We start from the raw sequence: 21,613 nt of genomic DNA on the forward strand, positions 1-21,613 counted from the left end.
CCCGCGCCAACTGCCGCTACGCCCTCCCTGCGCGCGCCGGCGTCCTGGGAGGGTTCGGGGGCGCGCGGGGCCGGCAATTGGCGGACATCCGCTCTCTGGGGCCCCGCGATCTGCTAGCCCGCGAGCGCGCGCACCCCAGGGCTGGGCCCAGCCGAGTGCCTCTCCTGGGCGCGCCGCCCCAACCGGAACCAAAGTGCTCGAGCAGTGGCGCCGGGGGCCGAGTGGGGACGGACGCGCGCCGGAAGTGACGTGTCACCGCCCGCGACAGCTGGCAACGGCAATGGCGCATATCACCATCAACCAGTATCTGCAGCAGGTGGGTCCCTCGGCTCTGGCTCCGCATCGGCCTGGTAGGGGGCAGGTTTTGGAGTCGGGTAGGGCGAGAAGGATCCGCTGGGAGCGAGGTTCCTGGGGGACGGGGACTGAGCGGGTTGGCGATGAACAGGGATCCTGGCGGGGGTTGTGGAAAGGTCCGCAGGTCTCAAAATTCCTGGCAGCGTCCGGAGTCGGACAGGCGGCTCGAGTCTGCAGGGAGCAATGGCTCCGGTGAGGCCTGGCGTCAAGCTCCGAGCTCGGGCCCTGCCTCCTACCGCGGTGGGTGTAGTGAGTCCTGCGCCGGAGGGGCTCGCCTCAGTCACACTTTCAGACAGACGCTGGTGGAAAGCAAGATGACTTAGGCTGGCCAGAGCAAGCGGGAGCCCCTACTGAGGTCAGAGTCAGCCACTGGTCGCAGCCTCTGGGTAACAACATTGTGTTAGCCTGTAGCAGGCCTTCTGTCTTTTGGTAGCTGTGTCTGCAGTGCTTTTGTCCAAGGCCGGTGACTGGCAAGAGCACGGTTAAACACGGCTGTTTCTGGATTCAGAGCTTGCATTCTCTGCACTAGAGTTTCCCAGGAAGCTAGTTGGTGAGTGTGCGGAGTGGATGAATCCCAAGGAGCTATTTCTTAGTAAAGTCCGTCGAATTTTCTGACTCACTACACTACTGTTTTGTCTAGTTATGACTCTTGGTTTAGCATTAGTCTTGCCATTCCGCCTCCCTGCTTTGTTGTCTGGCTGTCTTGGTGCTCTCCCCTCAGTTAGCATTTGGCAGCAGTGACTCCAGGCATCTTTCTGTGACCAGCATTTGGAAACAGTAAGGGAAGAATATGTTGTCTTCTCACTCTCTGGCTTTCCATAAGGGAAGAAAATGTGTCTCCCTCCTCAACGTGAACTTCTGATCGCTTAGGACGGTGTCACCTCCTACTGCAAGAGAAACTGGGAGAGCAAGGATTGCTATTTAGAGTTTGTATTTCTGGGGCTGGGCTCTGATGGCTTAAGGAAAGGGAGGTACTTGATTAATTGGAGAAGCAGTTGGTGGTGCTGGCTGCAGCTGTTAGGTCACAAATGAAATGTCATATCCACAGAGGGGGCTTCTTGATAGCCTGTTCAGGAGAAGCCTTATCTTAATCGTGTCATATTTTATTTGCTTGTTAATTATGTGGTTTTGTTTGTTTTACTCTTTTTGTCTCTAAAACTTAGCTCTATGAAACTGGTAGGTTTGTCTTTCTTGCTTTTGCATTGTGGCCTAGGAAACTTGTTGGCTGGGTGAGTGGAGGCCAGCAGAACGGGGAAGTGCGGCCAGAGGGGCAGGCAGAAAAGCGAGTCATTTGCTAACACTCAGCCCTCATCCTAATGAGTGGTAGTTACTCATTGTGGACTGTCAAATTAAATTTTATCTGTTTTTCCTTCATCAAAGCACCTTTCCTCTTGGCCATGTGTTCTCAGAGGTGCACTCTGAGAATCCCTTTAATTATACAGTGAGGATACTTTGGGGTGATGATTAGACTAAGAATTAGAAATTAAGGGTGAATGCCACGCCATTTCTGCCTTGGAGCCAGCTGACTGTGGACTGAAACCTTGAGCCAAAATAAACTGCTAGGTGGGGGTATTAGGAATTTTGTGCCAGTGATGTCAAAGCTGATACACCTTCATTTGTTTTGAAGCTCCTGTTGTTCCAGCGTCTCTTCAGCTGGTTTCTGTGGCTCTTAAGCCTGTCCCCATCCTCTTTGAGCCCTTTCTAGCACACTGTTTCTTCCAGGCTCGCGCAGTTTCTCTGTGCTTCAGTCCTGGAGTCAGCCCTTTTTGCAGGGAGCTCTGGTTCCCATTGTGAGAATGTAATTTGGAAAACAAGCCCAGGTGCCAGGAGCACTTGTTGCTCTGGGAGTCAATGCTTCTGGGCCTTCTGGTGAACAAAGTAAGTGCATTTCTAAGGAATTGTAAATTTCAAGTATAGATGGTGCCCTGTGGACCAGCCTGAAGGATGTGAGGTGACCTGGCAGCTGGAAGAGATATTCCCCTAGGGCAGCGATGAGTACCCAAACTGCAAAACCCACTTATTTATCACAAAGTGCCAACACTGCAATTGAACCTGAATACTGAGGTTAGAAAAAGCAAGTCATACATTAACATCTTTTTCTTAAAATTAACAAATTACACACATGCTACAGGCTTATTAGCACTGCCTCAGGTTGCCTGAGGCAGAGAACATCTCAATGCACCCACCAGGGACGGACTCGAAGTCCCTGCTTGGGAGTATGGTTCTGTGGTCCAGTCAGGGGTCTTTGGATGGGGGCTGCTGGGCATGGAACCCAGGGCCTCCTGAACGCTAGTGAAGTGCTCTACCATTGAGCTACAGCCCCAGCCCTGTCAGGGTCTATACCCTGAAAATATGAAGATTCTGTGGTACAACATGCTAGACCTTGCTGAAGCATCTGTGTTCAGCAAGCAGCCAGCCACATCCTGGTTGGCCTGCTCTGTCCTTGTTTTCCCTTTACACAGCCTCTTGGCATCCTCCCACCATCGTCCTCAAGGCAGGGCACTACTGTGGGGGAGCCTCTCCAGGGAGGCCAGGCGCAGTGGAGCTGTGCTGGGTGGAACTTGAGGGTGTGAGTACAGTTCAGGTGGGTGTGGCTAAACAGTATGGGGTCCCACTGCATCCTGCTGTTCCCAGGACAACCTGGGGGTTCACAGAAAGGAGTGAGGTGGAGCTGCAGCAGCATGTCCTGCAGGGGCTGCTTCCTAAGTATGCATCCGGCATTGGGCCGGCCTTGGTTTGGACCTCAGCAAGCACAGTGTTTCCAATACCTTCGTCTGTCACAGATGTGTCCCTGTTTCACAGTGCTCGCTCCCATTCTATCTCTTCACACCTATTGGTTTCTCCAGAGAGAGTTCTGGAGGCCTTGGACACCTTTATCACATCAGGCTCAAGCACAGGGAGTGATCAGAGTCCCTGATGCTCACCAGAGTTGGGCACCTACTCAGGCTCTGAGGACCAAGGTCATACTATGACTCAGGTGGGAAGAACAATAGAGCAGCACATGGCAACCACAGGCTTGGCAGAGGCCTGTGTCCTAGCTACTGAGGAGGCTGAGGCAGGAGGATCGCTTGAGCCCAGTAGTTCGAGACCAGCCTGGACAACCTAGCAAGACCTCATTTCAGGGAAGAAAACGATGTGGACATAAGATTTACATATATAGCTTACTATTGTTAGATTATATTACTGTATTACAGATGTAGCTTTACGCTTGGTTTCTATTCTTTCAACAGTGTGTAAAGTAATCCTTTCAGCCTGCCCTGTGTGGATTCTGTGTTCGGTTGGCCTGGCATGTGGTCCTGTACTGCTCCCTGTGTCCACACGATATGCACAGTCTTGGTCTTTTCTCCCTGGAGCCAAGTCAGGAAGTTTCCCTGTAGTTAACTGTTTCCCATTGAACAATAAGCATATTGGGGAACTTTCATATTTTACTGCGTGTGGGCCCATTTTATTAACAGCAGCTATCATGTCATGTAAACATAATGGCATTTATTTAGCCTTTCCCTTTCCCTTTTATGTTTAGGTTGAGTAGAACCTTTTTGCGTTTTGGATATATATGTCTTTTAAGCTTCTTTGGTTGTTATTAGTTGTTTGTTTTTGTTTTGTTTTGTTTTTTCTATTTTTTCCGGTACCAGGAATTGAACTCACGACCTTGCGCTTGCCAGGCAGGCGCTTTTGCCGCTGAGCTAAATCCCCAGCCCCTATTTGTTTGTTTTTAAGATGGTATTTCAGGGTGTTTTCCTGATTGGCCCTGAACTCCTGGGCTCAAGCCATCCTCCTGCCTCTGCCTCCCAGTAGCTGGGAATACCAGAGCACACCACAGCAACCAGCTTTTAAGCTGAGTTTTTTCATAAGCTAGACTGTGCAGGTGTTTTCAAATATATCATCAGTGTGACCAAGTTCAAGTAGAATAAGTCACCTTTATTAATAACCAAATAGTAAACCAATAACCTAATGAAATTCTTATGTCTGGCTTGAGTATGGGCATCTTGTGTCCAGGTTATCCTGGCCCCTTTCAGAGTAGAGAAGATTGAGCTTCATGGTATGCAGTATGTTGCTTAGGTCCTGGTAGAACAGAACGTTCTCTGCAGGCTTAGGTTTTCCCTTTGACACCTTGCAGGTGTATGAAGCGATCGACACCAGAGATGGAGCGTCATGTGCAGAGCTGGTGTCTTTCAAGCATCCTCATGTGGCAAACCCCCGGCTGCAGGTTGGTGATGTGCTGAACACAGGTGTCTGGAGAGAACTGCAGGCTGCCCATACTTAAGACAAGTGCTTTGTACTTTGTATGACACCATTTCATTTATTCGTTTACTGAGCGTGGCCCTTGCATTCCTGCACTTAATTCCCACCACCTCCCTGGGGTTTGGAGAAGTGAGGGGTGCCTGGATCATGGTCATCCAGCAGACAGGCCGTAGGGCTTGGGCTCTCTCCAGACCTGTCTGTCCCCACGGCCCAGGAGCCAGTCGTGTGTGCTGCAGCTGTGTTCCTCCCAGTCACCTGGCCAGTGCTTGTCAGTGCAGGTTGGCTGGAGAATTACTGTGAATCAAACCCAGAGTCTTGCACAGAATTATACCCCAGTCTGGTTTTGAAAATGTGATTCTCCTGCCTCACCCTCCCTAGAAGCAGAACTTACAGGTGTGTGTAACATAGCTGATGAGGAGATTTAGCATGAGGAATTGGACTGCATGATTATGGAGATAAGAAGTCCCCATCTCCACACTGGGGCTAGAGAGAACCCATAGCATGGCTCACCCTGCATTTGGAGAACCAGGGGCTGGTGGTGTAGGATCCAGTCTGAGGGCTGAAGGAAGTGAGATGATGTCCCAGTTCAGGGAGGCAGTGAGGAGCCAGAGGGGCTTTGTTCAGGCCCCTGACAGGTTGGCTGGTGCCCACCTACCCTGACTGGGACCATGAGTTCAGGTGCCATCTCATAGAGAAGCACCCTCCCAGACAATGTAGAGGTGGTATATGATCTGACATGCCCTGGCCGGGGAGGTGGACACATAAATGAACTGTCACACACTGTAGTGCTGAAAGTACCTAACACATAGCTCTTGGGAGGTGGAGAATCTTAGACTTGATGTTGCCTACCAGCTGGGACACATTGCTACCTCCAGAAAGTGGTGGTGTGCTCACTCCTGGGACAGTGTCCCTTACTTGTTAGGCCTAATCATGGAAGGTACTGTGTGCCTTACTTATTACGCCTTCAGAAATTGCTGAAGATTTCTTGATTGGCTCCTGGGTACTAAAATACATGTGAAAGGGGATAGAATGTCTGTTGGACTGTGGAGCTTCTTGTTACCTTGGAGTATTGATAAATATTGTTGAAATCATGAGCCTTTTATAGGCGCTAAATTTTAAAATAGCAGTGTAAACCATGAGGTTTTTGTTTTTTGTTTTCTGATATGGCAGATCGAACCCTTGATCCCAGAACCATTGTACTGAGGTACAATCCCCAGCTCTCTCTTATTTTTTTGACATGGGATACTAACTGAGTCCCTGAGCTGCCCAGGCAGGGTTTGAACTTGCAGTCCTCTTGCCTCAGCTTCCCAGGATAGTGGGATTATATTATATTATGCCTGGGTAAACTGTGAAGTTTCAGTTTGTCTGACTCTTTGTGTACATTGCACTCTTTCTGTACCCATTACTTTTATTTCACCATTTTTATTAATCAGATGGCTTCTCCGGAAGAGAAATGCCAGCAAGTTTTGGAACCTCCTTATGATGAAATGTTTGCAGCTCATTTAAGGTAATACGTTGGTGGGGCCCCAAAACATAACTGAAAATGACGAGCTGAGTAGGGATTTCATCTTCCAGCATCTTACGTTAGAAATGGTGAATAAGTGACTGTGAAAAAGTAGGAAAGTGTGTTCGTAATTGGACTTGGTAAAGAGAAAACCTTATGTGGCTGTTGTGTTCCTCTGTGGAGGCGCTTGGTGTTGATCACACGGACTGGACAGCGCGGTCGTTGTCATGGTGTGTGGAGCCGGCTAAGCACTCGCGTCCTTCACGGAAATGTAGTTTGTTTGTTATGTATTTAGTTGTACAAGGGCCTGAACCCAGGGCCTCCCACATGGTAGGCAAACGCTATACCACTGAGCTCCATTCCCAACCCCTTGTAACACAGGGTTTTGATAAGTTGCCCAGGCTGGCCCCAAACTTTGTTCCTCCTGCCTTAGCCTGCTAAATAACTGGAATTACAGGCATGCATCACTGTACCTAAGTGTGTTTATTTTTTAACCTGTTTGCCTTGCTGGGAAAGAAACTGGAATTGAATAGAGTAAAATAGCAACAAAAAACACTGTTTTGTTTTTGGTTTTTTTTAACCGCTGGTACTAGGGATTGAACCCAGAGCTTGAACTACTGCAACTACTGCACCACTGAACTGTATCTCCAGCTCATAAGATTGCTTTTCACTCATACTCTGTATCTGCTATTTTTATCTCCGGAACACCTGCCCAGGGAGGCCTTTGTGTCCCAAGGCCCTTGCCCAGCCTGTTGTGTTGCAGAGCTGGTTGGATGCGGGCCCAGATGGTCATGAGCAGGGAAAGCCTACAACCCATGAGGTCTTTGGGAAACCTGGTACCCTACATCCCAGGGTGTGAGCACCCTGTGATCACCCAGCTCTATACAGCCTGCATGGGGGTCAGGGTACATGGTGGCCTGACTGGTTTTGCTTGCTCAGGGGGGACTTAGGCTTGCCCTAGGCACAGCATTAGGGCCATGCTGTGCACCTGTTCAACGTGCTCAGCCCTGCTGAGATAGTGCCCATCTGCACCTTGGCAGGGGGCCTTGGGTTTCACACATACACAGCCATGTCAGCTCTGTGTCCTTCCCCAACCAGGCCTTCGACTGCCTGCCCAGCAGAGCACCGGCTCCCCTCCAGCCCTGTGAGGAACAGGGCGCTATGAAGAGCCAAGCTTTGTGGCCAATGTGCCACCATCTGGGTTTTCTTTGTGTAAAAGCAATTTCTGACGCCACTGTCACTGGCGGTGATGTCTGCTTTCCAGGTGCACCTATGCGGTAGGGAACCACGACTTCATAGAGGCGTACAAGTGCCAGACGGTGATAGTCCAATATCCTTTGTCATGCATGGGGCTGCGTGCTGCTGTGACTTCAGACCTTAAAACATCGAGCCAGTTGTTCAAACCTGCAGTTAGAAGAACTGAACTATTTTGGAAGAGAGACTCACAGGCCAGCTGAGTTTGCATGGATCTTAAGATGCATCCAGTTACTACACAGCATGGAAGAGCCCTGGCTGAGAAGGTGGTTTCCATTTCGCTCTGTGGAGGAGTTTCACACTTGGTTGCCCTTAGAGCATTAGGTTAGCTTTTGGCATCCCTAGAGTGAAACATCTGAAGTCCAGGCTTCTTAGACTGGGTGGGCGGAGGCACGTGTGCTCATTACACAGGACCACTGATGACCTTATGAAGCCACTGTCCTACCCCTGGAGAGGACAAGTGACAGGTGAGGGCTCAGAGCCTCATCAGTAGGTGCTGTAAGTATTTGCTTTTATAAGACCATCTTGTTGAAGTACCCCCAGAAGAAAGTGGGTTACTAGGCATGTCTCCTTGGAATCTAAGAATTCTAGAGTTAATGAAATAAACTTTATACCACAGATTCCGGAGTGCTTAAATATAATTGTGACCATTTGAGCTCAGAGAGACCAAACAAATTTAAAAATCTGATAAGAAAGTCTCACTTTGGGGAAATGATGTATGAAATAAACATGTGGTATTTGGCAATGTAGACGTTGTGGTGCACAAGTGTTTGTAGCTGGGACTCAGCTGTTTATCTGTGAGCACACCCTGCTGGGACGACCCAGGAGCATTCAGAGGCAGGGCCGTGTGTGCCTCAAGTGTGGAACCCCATTCTCTGCTTTCGCCTCCTGCAGCACTCCTGAGTCGTGTCTTTTGCCTTCCTTAACACTGTACATCGTTCCTGCGGGCGTTCCAGGCTCACAAAGAGGAAAACTGGTGAGTGCACGAAAGCATCCGGAGATTAGCAAATGGCATTTTTTAATGGTTTTTGGTTGTTGTGGTTTTTTTTGTCTTTTTGGGACAGGGCTTCACTATGCAGTTCAGGCTGTCCTTGAACTCACTTTGTAGCCCAGGCTGGCCTCAAAGTCACAGTGATCCTCCTACCTCAGCCTCCCTAGTGCTGGGATTACAGGCGTGCGCCACTGTGCGCAGCTCCTACTTTTTATTTTTAAGGTTTATGATTTACTAACAAACTATGAGCTTTTAAGTTTTGTTCATACTGAAATGGCTGAAAGCCTTTTACAAACAGTCCAGGCCCTTTCCCTGGCTGGGTGAAGAATCAGCTCATGCACACCAAGAAGTTCAGTGCTACCCATGGATATACAGAATGCTGCTTTATGACATGGATATTACATACTGTAGTTGCTGTTAGGCCACCTTATAACCACATGACTGAATGGGGCTGTTTGTGGGTGCTGGGGTATAGAGGGTATGGCACTGTCCCAGGAGCCCCACAGGGACTGCGTGGTGTCAGGGCCGTGTGTAGGGCTGGCCTTAAAGGTGGTCAGGGAGCCCAGCTGCGGCTTCGCCGGGCCAAGAGTGGGTGTGTGCCCGCCATGTGGTGTGTTTGTCTGGAGTGCAGCCTGGCAGCAGTGCTCTACCATCCCCATGCAGGGTCCTGCACACACAGCCTCATCATGTGTTCTCTGCTCCGCAGGGCTCTTCCTGTCATGTATGCGGTGGCCTTGGACCTGCGAGTGTTTGCCAATAATGTAAGTTCAGTCTCTTCACATGATTTTAAGACTGAAACTTGGTGACTGCTGCTTCAATTAGTGTTTTTCTTTCCTAGAGTTTCCAAGAATGAGTGGGATTTGAGATATATCTGGTATAGGAGGCAAAGAACAGGAAGTGGCTTGGCAGATTGGTTCTTTTGGGTTGATGAGACAGCTTTGTTCAGATTTTTACCCTGTAGAGGCAGAGGCAGGTTCTGCAGCCAGGTTACCACCTGTGACCTACACAGGAGTGTGTGCAGGATGGAACCATTCTCTTACTGGTCAGATGTGGCCTCCTCTGCTGAGGAACTCGAGCATATTGCAGACTCCGGAAGCAGCTAAAGCTTCTGTGGCAGGAAGGGAAAAGGCCCTGAATGTTACGGTGGTGACTTTCCCTTGGGGTCAGCATAAACCGGGAATGGAGCTGCAGTCTCCATCTTTTTCATCTTGGATCCCTCACAGCTTTAAGAATGGTGGATGATTTTTTAATCTGGATCTGAGGGAGCAGACAGAATTTTCCCTTTCCTCCCGTGCTCTGGCTCGAAGCCCACTTGGTGGGAGCAGAGGTGCTGGGAGTCCAAGGGGCAGTGGTTTCCTGTCATCCTGTCTCTTTGGAGATGCCCCCAGACCGAGGCATAGTGCTCCAGGGAGTCCAGGAGGGTGAAGCACTCCTGACAGTGTCTGCTCATGCTGGTGCTGCACTACAGGCCCTGTTGGCAAAGGAAGGGGTCAAGAGGTGGGGCCTCCACTCTCCAGAGCTGGGTCAGCAGAGATCTGCAGCAACAGTGGGAGCACAGCGTAACACCTTGGAGGTTGAGCATGTGCCGTAATGGAAAGTCTGATCACATAAGGGCCAGGAAATCTCAATTTCTGAGATTTGAGTGAGAAAAGATGGTTGACAAACTCTAGCACTGGATGACAACAGCTGTTGGAATTATCTGCAGAGGACTTGAAAGTGACCATCAGGCCAAGTATGGTAGCACATACCCGTACTCCCAGCCAGTCAGGACTGAGGCTGGAGGGTTGCAAGTCCAAGGCCAGCCTGCGCACCTTAGTGAAATCCTACAGCTGGGTTGTAACTCAGTGGTAGAGCACCCCTTAGTTTGATCCCCAGTACCACCTAAAATTTTTTTTAAAGTAACCATCATAAAAATGCTTCAATGAATAAGACAGACATGCTTGAATCATGTCAAGTCTCAGGGAAGAAACAGGAGATATAAAGAAGAACGAGATGGTCATTTTAGATTGAAAAATGTATTAACTGAGGACCCCAGAGAACTTTTACTTCTGTTATATCCATTTGTATGTACTGTTTTGACATTTTAATATTCATTTAATTTTATTCATTTAATTTTTATTCATTTAATTTTAATATTCATTTAAAATAACCACAATTAAGCTTTTACATGATAGTGTCACTAACTTTTAAAGTAGAACTGTTTCCAAGAGACAGAAGGTGCTAAGGAGAGGGGCCTAAGCTATCTGAAGGTCTTTTTGCCTCATGGCACAGGGGCCATCTGGGGTCCTGCTGCTTCCTCACAGACTCCACTGCAGGGATGTTTTGCTGGAAGTGTCTGAAGAGATTTGGGGACCAAAGTCAGTCTTTTTAAGAAGGAGTATTTTACTTGCCTTTTCAGATCATCATAGAGGATGCCTTTTTGAAACTATATCAAAGCTCTAAGAGGCAGTTTTAAAAAGTTACCGTGTGGCCTCTAAAGCATAGCAATGACCCTTTCCTACCATGGCACTGAAATCCGAGGTGTGTCCTGCACATTGAATGGCTTTTACCTGTGCTGGCTTTGTGGTTTCATCACTGGTCTTTTCATGCAGGCTGCTGTTGCAAAATGCCATGAACCGCACATTTTATAAACCACAGAGCCTGATTTCTCACAGGATTGAAGGCGCAGGAGCCTGTGCCGAGGGCAGAGAGATGGGGTGCAGCCTGAGGCCCCCACATCGCACCTGCCCGGTGGGCACAGACACCAGGATAGTGGTCCAGGGTCGTTGTGAAAGTGGCTGTCACCACGTGGGCTGTGGCAAGGGCAGGGCTCGGAGAAGACCGGTTTGTTCCTCAACCGAGACTATCCAAAAAACAGAATAGTCACGCTTAGTAATGACTGGTGGATCCCGAAAGGTTTTCTTTTAAGGGCTGTGATTGCCACCATGAGAGAGAGAGAGCGAGAGACACGGTGGGGAGGAAGCTGCCCAGTGCTGTGGTGTGCAGGCAGAGCTGGATAGCGGTGGATGAGCTGGGATAAAGCGTGTGCTGCTCGAGTACTTGATGAGGTCTCGCAAACCTCCTGCAATGTTGACACTTAGTTTTACCCATTTTTGCTTTAAAAAGTAAATGTTTTTATGTCCTATTAGGCTGATCAGCAGTTGGTAAAGAAGGGAAAAAGCAAAGTCGGGGATATGTTGGAGAAAGCCGCTGAGTTGCTAATGAGCTGCTTCCGAGTCTGTGCCAGTGACACGTGAGTACCGTTTGTGCACCCCGTCTGCCAGTAGGCCCTCTGTCCATGGCTCATCGTTGGCATTTGTTAAGTGTGTGTATGGTCCCCTTTACTTGCTCTTTCAGAAGACAGGTGTAACCAGCGATCCCTGTCTGGCACTTCCTGGTGTGGCCAGTGTCTCTGAGCCCCCCATGTGCTGTCCTCCACGGTGTATGTGCCGCACATCCTCTGGCAGTGCGGGCAGTGAGCCCACTGAGCCTTCCTGTCTCTGACGCTGTCCTCATTGTCCTTCATCTTTGAAGGCTGTGGGATGACGATCGTTTTTCCTGTTCAGCCCTTCACTTATATCCCTCTGAGGGATTGTTTTGCTGCTGGCAGGGCCAGGTCGACCCAGCTCCTTGGCACAGGGTGGTGTTGTCCCTGGCTGGCTTCACTCTGCCTTTGGCTTTCAGGAGCTTGACTGCTCTGCCTGCTTAGTGTTTTTTCTTTCTCCTCTTTAGGGTCATGGAGCTTCTTAGGTTTATAAGTTGATGGTGTTGTATTAGGTTTTAAATTGCAAAGACTTTACATTTTATGTTTGTCTTTCTCTTCATTTTGGGCAGCTTATGTTCATCTGCTTGCAAGGCGGCTGATCATAGCTGCTGTTGGTGTTCTGGACTTTCTGTCTGATTCTGCTTTAGAGTTTCCATCTTTCTCCTGAGACTCCAGCTCTTCACTCATTATATAAGCACATTTATTTGATTATGAGATTTAGGAAAGTGTGTATATACAGTTTTGTTTTTCCTGGTGTTTTGGTTTTTTTAGTCTGAGTTCCCAGGCTGGCCTCTAACATATGATCCTCCTGGGTAGCAGGGATACAGACGTGTGTTACCGGCCTGCTCAGAAATACTCTTATTGTAAAGCAGAAACTCTTTTAGTTTCACATCTTTCTCTCTCCTTTTTCCCCTACTCAATCCCTTGAGAACATTCTAGCCTGACCTGGACTTAGAAAATCCCTTCATGTTCTAAGGGGCTTCCCACTGAGGTGTTCTCCAAGAGCTCTTTCCCTCGCCTGGGCATCCTCTGCCCGCCCCACTGTCCCCACATGACTGAGGGTCTCTGTGCTCTGCAGACCTTTCCCAAGTAGTACCGGTGGACAGGCATTTCTCTGTTTTGCAGTGCTCTGCCTTTCCTTTGCAGGCTAAGGATCCAGTGTGTGTCTATTGCAAACTGCATAAGGGCTAGGTCTCTTCTGGCATCGTAACCTGATGAATGTTTTAGGAACACTTGAAACTCGGTGGGGCTGAAGACTCCCACATGGCAGTGATCTCTATGAGTTTCGGTTAGGAAGTGGTTTTCCAGCTCAGCACCAAAAGCAAAGGAACTGAAGAGAAGCAGTAGCTAAGTTGGACTTCATCAAAATTAAAGACTTGTGCTTCACAGGACACTACCAAAAAGTGAAAAACAACTGTAGAATGAACAGAATGTATTTACAAATACTGTATCTGATAACAGTTTGGTATCTGGGATATAAGAAGGAATGTTACAACTGAACAGTAAAAAAGACAAACCAATTGAAAAACAGACAAGGACTTGAAAAATCTAAAGATACTCAGATGGTTAGTAATCACATGAAAAGATGCCCAGGGCCAGGTCACCCAGGAAACAGGCCAGGACTAGCAGGCCCACATGTCTTGTCCCTTGGGATGGTGGTGGGCAGAGATGGGGCTACAGGAGGGAAATCTGGAGCCACATGCAATGCTGGTGGGTGTGGAGTCCTCAGAAGGCTGGACCTGGAGCCACCGGGGGGCCCAGCAGTGCTGCTTCTGGGTCTGGACCTGGAAGACAAGGCAAACCCCAAGGAACACATCGGTCCCCAAGGGTCAGGGTGCCTGTCACCCCACGAGCCAGGCCGGAGATGCCAGAAGGCAGCACGTCTTGTCTATGCACTTGCTGTCAGGTTTCTTCCCTGTGACTCCTTGGCTCAGGCAGCACATTGCTCTTGTCTCCATTCAAACTCGAGGGAGATGGAACCAAGAGACCGCAGGAACCTCACTCCAGCTATGGGAGGAGCAGTGATGAGAAGTGAGCCAGAGAGCTGTGCAGCAGCTGACCAGCGAGGCAGTTATAAAACAGCTCTGGCATTTTAAAGGTGGACTTAGCTTTACTCCAGGTTTTCTGTCTGGGCCCCTCTTGCTGCTGAGCAGCAGTTTTGCTGTCAGGCTCGAGCTGTGTTGCCCGTGTGCTTGTGTGTGCTGCCAGGCTGCACACTGTGGCTGGCAACCTCCCAGGGGGGAGAGCAGGTGTGGGTGCCTCAGATGAGTCTCCTCCGTGCGGCACCATGGAAGATGCGATGTTGGAAGGGTGGCACGGCAGGGAGCGAGAGCTCCACTCCGAGAATGCTGCTGTGCTCGCTCCTGCAGATCTGCTGCTGTTTCCCCCTGTGCAACCCTCCTTTCATCTGAAGTTCTCTTTTCTTCTTTTTAAAAATGTGTCTCAGAAGCCAGGCGTGGTAGTGCATGCTTGTAATCACAGCACTTGGGAGGCTGAGGTAGGAGGATTGTTGTGAGTTCAAGACCAGCCTGGGCTACAAAGTGAGCTTAAGGCTGGCCTGAACTGCATAGCAAGACCCTGTCTCAAAAAAAGAGAAAAAATACAAAGGAAAATGTGTCTCAGAGTCAATTGCAGATGTTGGTGTGTGTTTTCCTCCGGCTCTGTAGGCCCACTCTGTATTTGCCGAGTTCTGACCAGTGTACCCCAGTGCAGCTCTACCAGACCAATCAAGGCGCAGCCTCTGGTCGCCCCTCACAAGCAGAGCCTGGATGCCACCCTCTGTATGAGGGTCCTTGGGTGACTGTGCATGGGCACTGCCGTGTACGCATCTGTTGACAGCCATGCTGAGGCTGCTCTCTTGCAGACAGGCATCATGACAGTCACTGTCAATGTCACCCTGCGGCAGAGCAGGCCGTGTCCAACTAGTGCAGCTGGCCAAGCATCCAGATATCCCGTTGGTGTTCCACTTTCCATGCTGACCTTTTTTATTTTTCAAATTTACCTATTTGTACAATACCTTTTTTCTTTATTTTTTTTTTCTTTTTTTGACAGAATCACATATATTTTATTTTACAGAGTAAAAGAAGGATAACATAATAATAGGGGGGACTTAGCAAATTACAGACAAAATGGTAGGAAATTATCAATGGTTATTGTTTTACATATTGTTATCTACAAAATAGTTTCTCAGGAAAACAAATAGACAAATAATAATGAGTTACAGACAAAAGCGGTAGGAGATTATCAAGAGTTGTTGTACTATACTTTGGTATCTTCAAAGTGGCTTCTAAAGAAAATAAATAGAGCTATGCATGAGTGACCTATTGAAAAATCATTAACTCTTCTCAATGGTTGTTGTAGGAAACACTTAATAATAAACATACAACCATTTATGAAATAGGATAGGAACATTACAAACTTTACACAGTTATGGATAGATTAGTAGGAAAATATCAACGGCTGCCGTAATACATGGTGGTATCTTCAAAGTGGTTTCTCAGGAAGACAGAGATATGCAAGAAGGATCTAATAAGTAGTTACAGCCTAAGGGTTGTCAAAAATAGCATATTACCTCCTCACCACTGACTCCTTTCACTGAGGTAGGATGGCTGGAAGGAAGGCCAGGATTGAAAAGAAGGACCGAGAGACTTGCACCTGTGTCTAGCAACAGGCTATTTTCTTGTTCCTCCATAGTCATGATTACCCAGGGCTCCTTGATGGAGATGACGGTCTGGCCAGAGGGAGAAGGCAGGCCATGCCCCAAGCCCTCTCATTCCTGTTGGACTAACTGGTAGCATGGGTCTGAGCTCTGGGGCCTCCACCTCAGAGGGCAGACCGATCTCCAGTGGTCTCCTTTGCATCCAAGGCATGGCCCATGCGGCCTCTTAGCGCAGTTCCTCTTGAGGTGGCCTGGCTTTTAACAGTGGTAGGAGATGAATGCAGTTGTTGAGTTCTTCTTGGGGCCCCGGGAATCAGACCTGGGATCTGTTTCTCTTAGTGGTGCAGCAAAAGCTACCTTTTTTCATAATGGTATTTTATTTGGTGAATATGACTCAAGCTATGGGACTTAATCTCAAGATCATAATCTGTTAAGCAGTTTATTTTGTGACATACAAGTTTTCATTTCCTCCTTAACTTTAGAAATGTTATTTTCCCTCAGTCGTGCTGGCATCGAGGACTCAAAGAAATGGGGCATGCTGTTTCTTGTGAATCAGCTGTTTAAGATCTACTTTAAGGTAACTTTATCAGTTCTCTCTCCTGCCGTTTCTACTAGTTACCAGTTGGCCACCTTGGCATAGCTTGGGAAGTGAGTATAGCGCCAGTGTCCGCCTAAGTGCTGGCATTCGCCTAGGAGCACCCCCACGAGTAGGCTGCTGTGCCCGTGCTTCCTGCACCACTGCCTTGTCAGCCCTGAGGGTGAGCACAGGTGGCTCTGCTTGGGATGGAGGCTCCGTGGCAGGCAGCTCCCTCAGAACCTTCGGTCCTGGTTGATGAGCTCTGTCAAAGTGCAGGTGTAGAGGTGGCTGGGTGTGTAGAGATCATTTGCGGCCACCTTTCTGAGAGCCTGTGGGCTGTGGCCAGCCAGCCTCAGTTATATGCTGTTAATTTTGGTGGGATGCAAAGTATGCTGTTGGTAAAGCTGTCGCTTGTGTTTGTCCTTCTACCTGCCCATGAATCTGGTGTCACCTCAGATCAACAAGCTGCACTTGTGTAAGCCCCTCATCCGTGCTATCGACAGCTCGAACCTGAAGGACGACTACAGCACTGCGCAGAGGGTCACGTACAAGTACTATGTGGGGCGCAAGGCCATGTTTGACAGTGACTTTAAGCAAGGTGTGTTGTCAGTCTCCTCAGAAGAGGCGGGCCGTGTCTGAGAACACAGGCACTGTTTCGTCCTTACTAAAGGTGGTAAACTGCGTGTGCACTGAGGCTTGTGTTTAAGGTTCTTAATACATGCAGGTCCCTGGGACACAGGCCAGCCTGGGCCAGATGTTGGTAAGGGTCTTTCTTATCTTTCTTTTCTTTATTTTTTCAGTACTGGTGATTAAACCCAGGGCCTTTGCACTGAGCTATACCCTCAGCCCTTTTTCCACTTTTCATTTTGTGTCAGGGTTTCATTAAGTTGCTAAATTCCATGGGCTGGGCTGGGATTTGTGATGCTTCTGCCTCAGCCTCCCTAATGGTCTCTTCACTGAAGGCTCCCTAAAGTCCCAGTGGAAGGACTCAGCAGGCAGCAGGGCATCACTGGGGCCTTGGTCCTGGCTTGTGTTTGTGGCCTTCCAAAGAGCCACCATGTTGGCATTGCAGCCATGTAGGTTACGTCAGTCCTGCTGGCAGCTTTCTCAAGCTGACAGAGCCAGTCTTGTCTTTGTCACCTTTTGTTTGGCAGCAAGGGCTGTGTGTTCCGCTCTCGGTGCACTTGGACCAGACTCAGGCTCACTGCCTTGGCTTTTTGTCGGCCCAACACGCCCAGTGTGCAGAGCCAGCAGCAGGCCCCGCTGGGTGCAGCTGCCCACCACTGCCCAGGGCTGGATTCTCTGCGGGTGGGAGCAGTTGCATTTGACCAGTGATTTACTTGGGCTTACACAGACTCACTTTTTTACAGAATCTTCAGTAGATGTCAGGCTTTTCAAGGGAGGCCTTCCTTGGTTCTCACCCTCTTCTTTCCCTCTTCAGAGAAGGCATAAGGAGTTACTTTAAATTAAATCCCATTGAAGTCTACCAAGGTGCCAGGGTGGTTTTCTTGAGTGAAGACGTGGCACAGCCAGGCACGAAGTGTTGATGTTGCTGCCTTCAGAGTCCCCACCTCAGAGCTAAAGGTGCCTTCCAGGCTGCCTGCTCAGCTCTGATTTTCCTATGAAAGATGTCACTGCCCCACCTGACTCTTGCTGGTGCAGGGGCTCTGGCCTGGGGTCCTCTGCTTGGCAGCCCCAGGGCCTTGGATCTCCCTGCTACTGCTGGGAATTCCTGCCATCCTGGGATGCATCCAGGTGGGTGAAACACTGTGAAGTGTGGAATGATTTCAGCTCTTTCCGGTGACTTTTACATTATGTGTGTAAAGAAGAAAATATTTGGAGCGTCTCCACTGTTTGTTACACATTTTCAGTAATTTATAGTTTCAGAGATTTGTGCCTTTCTAGATATTTTTGTTTCCAAGCAAAATACAAGATTGGATGCATTTCCAGACCCTCAGAGACATTGGAAAGGCCATGTTTGTGTTCCCCAGGGCCTAGGGCCAGGGTCAGGGGTCACCCTCGGAGCTGGTGGATGCAGTCAGCAGCCTGCACCTGGCCTCAGGGCCCCTGTGGGGCTTCTGGCGGCACAGCTTCAAGTCTAGGGGTGGTACTCTGGGCCACTTTGGCCGCCACCCTCCCCTGTGCAAGGCTAGGTGTTTATTTGCCAGCCCAGCACTCATGCCTCTGGCAGGCACTCCGCTGAGCCAGCCCTGCGTGGTTCTGTGTTCTTCTGGGGTACGAGCTGCCTGCTGGCTTCGTGTTGTCCCCACTCCTGAGGCAGCCTTAAGCCTGACAGCCTCCCCTTGCCCTGTGTGGACCTCAGTCTTCAGGCCTGGGAGCATCTCAGTGGCCGTTTTGTGCTGACAGTGTCCAGGTGGCCCAGGTGGAGCTTCCCATGTCTGTGCCCTGCAGTCTGTGGTGTTAATCTGGGTAATAAAATCTGCTTTGTGTTTTGAAATCTGTCCAGGTCAAGTCCATTTGACGTGCGGGGAGCCCTGTGAATGTGTGGGCAGGACGGGAGCAGGAGGGTGGTGCCGGGGGCTGTCTGAGCAGGCTGACGAGTGTGTCTGCTCCGCAGCCGAGGAGTACCTATCCTTCGCCTTCACCCACTGCCACCGCTCCAGCCAGAAGAACAAGAGGATGATCCTCATCTACCTACTGCCTGTGAAGATGCTGCTGGTGAGTGGCTGTCCTGCTCTGCAGCCCTGTCACCACGTGGAGGGCTGCGGTCTGGTGACAGTGTGTGGACGATGTCTGTGCGGCCAGCTGGGGCAGAGTGCTGAGTGGTGAGCAGCCTCTCAGAGCCTGGCCCTCGGCTCTTCCAGAAAGGCGGTACTTGTGTTGCTTCATGAAAGGGGCTCAGGCTGAACATTCGTACTATTAACTTTGCTCCCTAAAGCCTAAACCCATAGCATCAGGTTAGCCAAGAAAGGGGACTGTTCTTGCAGCCTACCCTTAGGTGTCTTGGGGAGTTCCCAAAATTCATGCTGATACTCGAGTAGAAAAGCCATGTTATAGCTGGTAAATTAGTCGGTGGTCACAGCCTCACAGCAATGGAGCTGCTTTTCTCCCACTCAAAACTAATAACTGAGTGAATGAAAATGGAACCATACCCACAAGCGGCGGGGAGTGACCCAGCACAGAACACCTGGTGGAGAGCTGGGCACCTGCCCTGGTTCTGAGTGGTGCTTGCTGATCTTTGTGGGAGACGTTTCCTACTCTTGAGTCCTGTGCGTGTCTGCTCTTTTTGTCCCTCACACCTGTCCTACCATACCACTGACCGCAGCACAGGAAGGTCGGGCTCGAGGGCCCGTCCACTGACAGGTGAAACCACACAGTACTTGTTTCCTGATTTCTGGGCTTTCCCCTGGCATCCTCTGCTGCATGGGAGAGTCTGATTCCCTGGTAAAGTTGTACCCTCTCTGGAGAGCCACCCTTGTCTCTGCAGGGCCACATGCCGACTGTGGAGCTGCTGAGAAAGTACCACCTCATGCAGTTTGCCGAGGTGACCAAAGCTGTGAGGTGGGTGTCGTCCCTTCCCTGGGAAGCAGAGGCGAAGGCAGGCATGAGGGGCGGGGCTCATGCACTCTCCTGCTCTCCCAGCGAGGGCAACCTGCTGCTGCTGCACGAGGCGCTGGCCAGGCACGAGACCTTCTTCATCCGCTGTGGCATCTTCCTCATCCTGGAGAAGCTCAAGATCATCACCTACAGGAACCTCTTCAAGAAAGTGTGAGCCGCTGGGCCCTGGCGGTGATGCGCCCTGCCTGTCCTTCATCTGAGCCATCCCTGTGTCAGGAAGTCAGGCGAATCCCAGCCGGCCGTCTGCATGGCATGGGTTGCCCATCAAAAGTAGTGAGCAGCTGTGCTCTTGTGAGATACAGCCTCTCTTCAGAGCTAGTAACATGTGGAAAGATAAGGTATCTTAGACTGAGTGATGGAACGCTCAGTAAATGTAAAATCTGCTTATCCTAGCAGGTTTTTAAATAGGTGAAGTTCTTCAATTTCTGTAGAGTTCTCCAGGGTGTACATAACCAGTGGGAACTGTCTTAATTCCTTCATGAAAAGCTGTGGTTTCCCAACTTGCCCTTAGCCCCTCTTGGTGGTGGCCGTGTGGTCTCCAGGCATGACCGTTACAAGCACCTTAGGTGAGAGGTAAGGATGCAAGCAGAGTGGACAGGCAGACCCTGCCTGTTGAGTGCACAGGCTTTCACACCTCACACCTCAACTCTCAAAACCCTGCTTTACTAGGCACACATAGGTACAGGTCCTGATCCCGATCACTCACACAAATGTGAGACCAAGTCAGTCCAAGCCATAGGCTGGGAGTGTGCGCCTTATTCCAGCAGGGTCCTGCAGACTTTGTCCCCAGGGCCTAGAGTGTGTGGTTCGTGAGTAAAGGTTAGCTTTTTGTTGGAGATGATCACTTCTGGTCAGCAGCTCTTCCGTTCCTCCTTACGTGTAGTTTTGTGGAGATTCCCAGCCATCTCATCTATCACTCCTGTGGTAGTTGGCTCTCTGTTCTTGGGTGTAGCCAGTCAGTTTCTTTGGGTACTGCTCTCTGAGGTCTTGAAAACTCCTTGCTTTGGCTGTCAGTGCACTGTGATGTCATTGCATACTTGATGTGACTGTCGCCATGTTTCTTACAGTGACCCACTGGGCCTTTCCTCCTTCTCCCAGGTACTTGCTACTCAGAACCCACCAGCTGTCCCTGGACGCCTTCCTGGTGGCCTTGAAGTTCATGCATGTGGAAGACGTGGACCTGGACGAAGTGCAGTGCATCCTGGCCAACCTGATCTACATGGTGTGTGCACCTGCCAGGGCCTTTGGCTGTCGGGGGTTGTTTCTGACAGTGCTGATTTTATCCAGGGAATGCCACTCAAAGGCCTCGTGTGTCCACAGTGTCTAGCCTCTATGTGTTTTTTATCATTGTCCCCTCTGGCGGGGAAAGGCCCGGACCCAGTGTCCCTGCAGTGACTCGGTGGGAAGTGTGTGCTGACCTCCTTCTCTCCCTAGGGCCACATCAAGGGCTACATATCCCATCAGCACCAGAAGCTGGTCGTCAGCAAGCAGAACCCATTCCCCCCACTGTCCACTGTGTGCTGAGGTGGAGGCTATGGAGCAACAGCCCCTGACTGCCGGGCCCCTGTCCTGCAGCAGTCTGCCCAGTGCCACCTGAGCCTCACTATGGCTGGAACCTCCCACTGCTTTCTTGGAGGACCAAGATGCCAGCACACCCCAATGTTCTGGACCTTCCTGTGTCACCCAAGAGCACATCAGCCTCGTGAAGACCTGGGCACCCTTTTCCCAGGAAGTGTGGCAGCTGCTGGCCTGCAGCAGCTGATCCTAGGGAGGCTGGGGAAGCTTTTTGTACAGGTGATCTTTGTAATGTTTGGTAGTTCTTTCTGTAGAGGAAGGTATTCTGAATTGATATTCATGGCTTATTCTTTATCATATCTGCTAGGATACTTCCATTTTTATATATTAAACTAAGCTTTTTCAGTTATTGAAATATTTAGTTAATTTAAGGCTTCCTTGTAAAAGCAGACTCAGGTCTGATACAGGTATTCCAGATTTGATAGCTTGCCGGGACCAGTGTGCTCAAGCTGATGAAGTGTCCTCAGGCTGGGCGGCTGACATGGCAGTGGCTGAGGTCAGGATGTCATCCTGTGACTGTGTATGACCCTCTCCACTTCTGGGCTCAGTCATGTTGGGGCCAGGGCTTCAGCAGGAGGGTTTGGGGCACAATCCAGCCACAGCCCTGGAGCTTTCAGCCTTTTTAGTGCACATTC

General features: G+C 49.8%; 1 protein-coding gene across 1 annotated transcript; it reads left to right on the forward strand.

The window, feature by feature from the left end:
* Pcid2 (PCI domain containing 2) lies at positions 1 to 21,333 on the forward strand (the record flags this gene model as incomplete). The annotated part of the gene is given in 14 exon segments (XM_005373953.2): positions 1 to 316; positions 4,472 to 4,561; positions 6,030 to 6,103; positions 7,365 to 7,430; positions 8,289 to 8,330; positions 9,052 to 9,106; positions 11,474 to 11,577; positions 15,749 to 15,824; positions 16,281 to 16,422; positions 18,403 to 18,503; positions 19,273 to 19,346; positions 19,428 to 19,553; positions 20,502 to 20,625; positions 20,838 to 21,333. Coding segments are annotated over 14 exon segments (1,480 nt in total), but the record flags the coding sequence as incomplete, so codon positions are not given.
* Between the last annotated feature and the right edge of the window lie 280 nt (positions 21,334 to 21,613).

The sequence above is a fragment of the Chinchilla lanigera genome, unplaced genomic scaffold, assembly GCF_000276665.1.
Source record: "Chinchilla lanigera isolate Chin_1 unplaced genomic scaffold, ChiLan1.0 scaffold00003, whole genome shotgun sequence".
NCBI classification, from domain to species: Eukaryota; Metazoa; Chordata; class Mammalia; order Rodentia; family Chinchillidae; genus Chinchilla; species Chinchilla lanigera.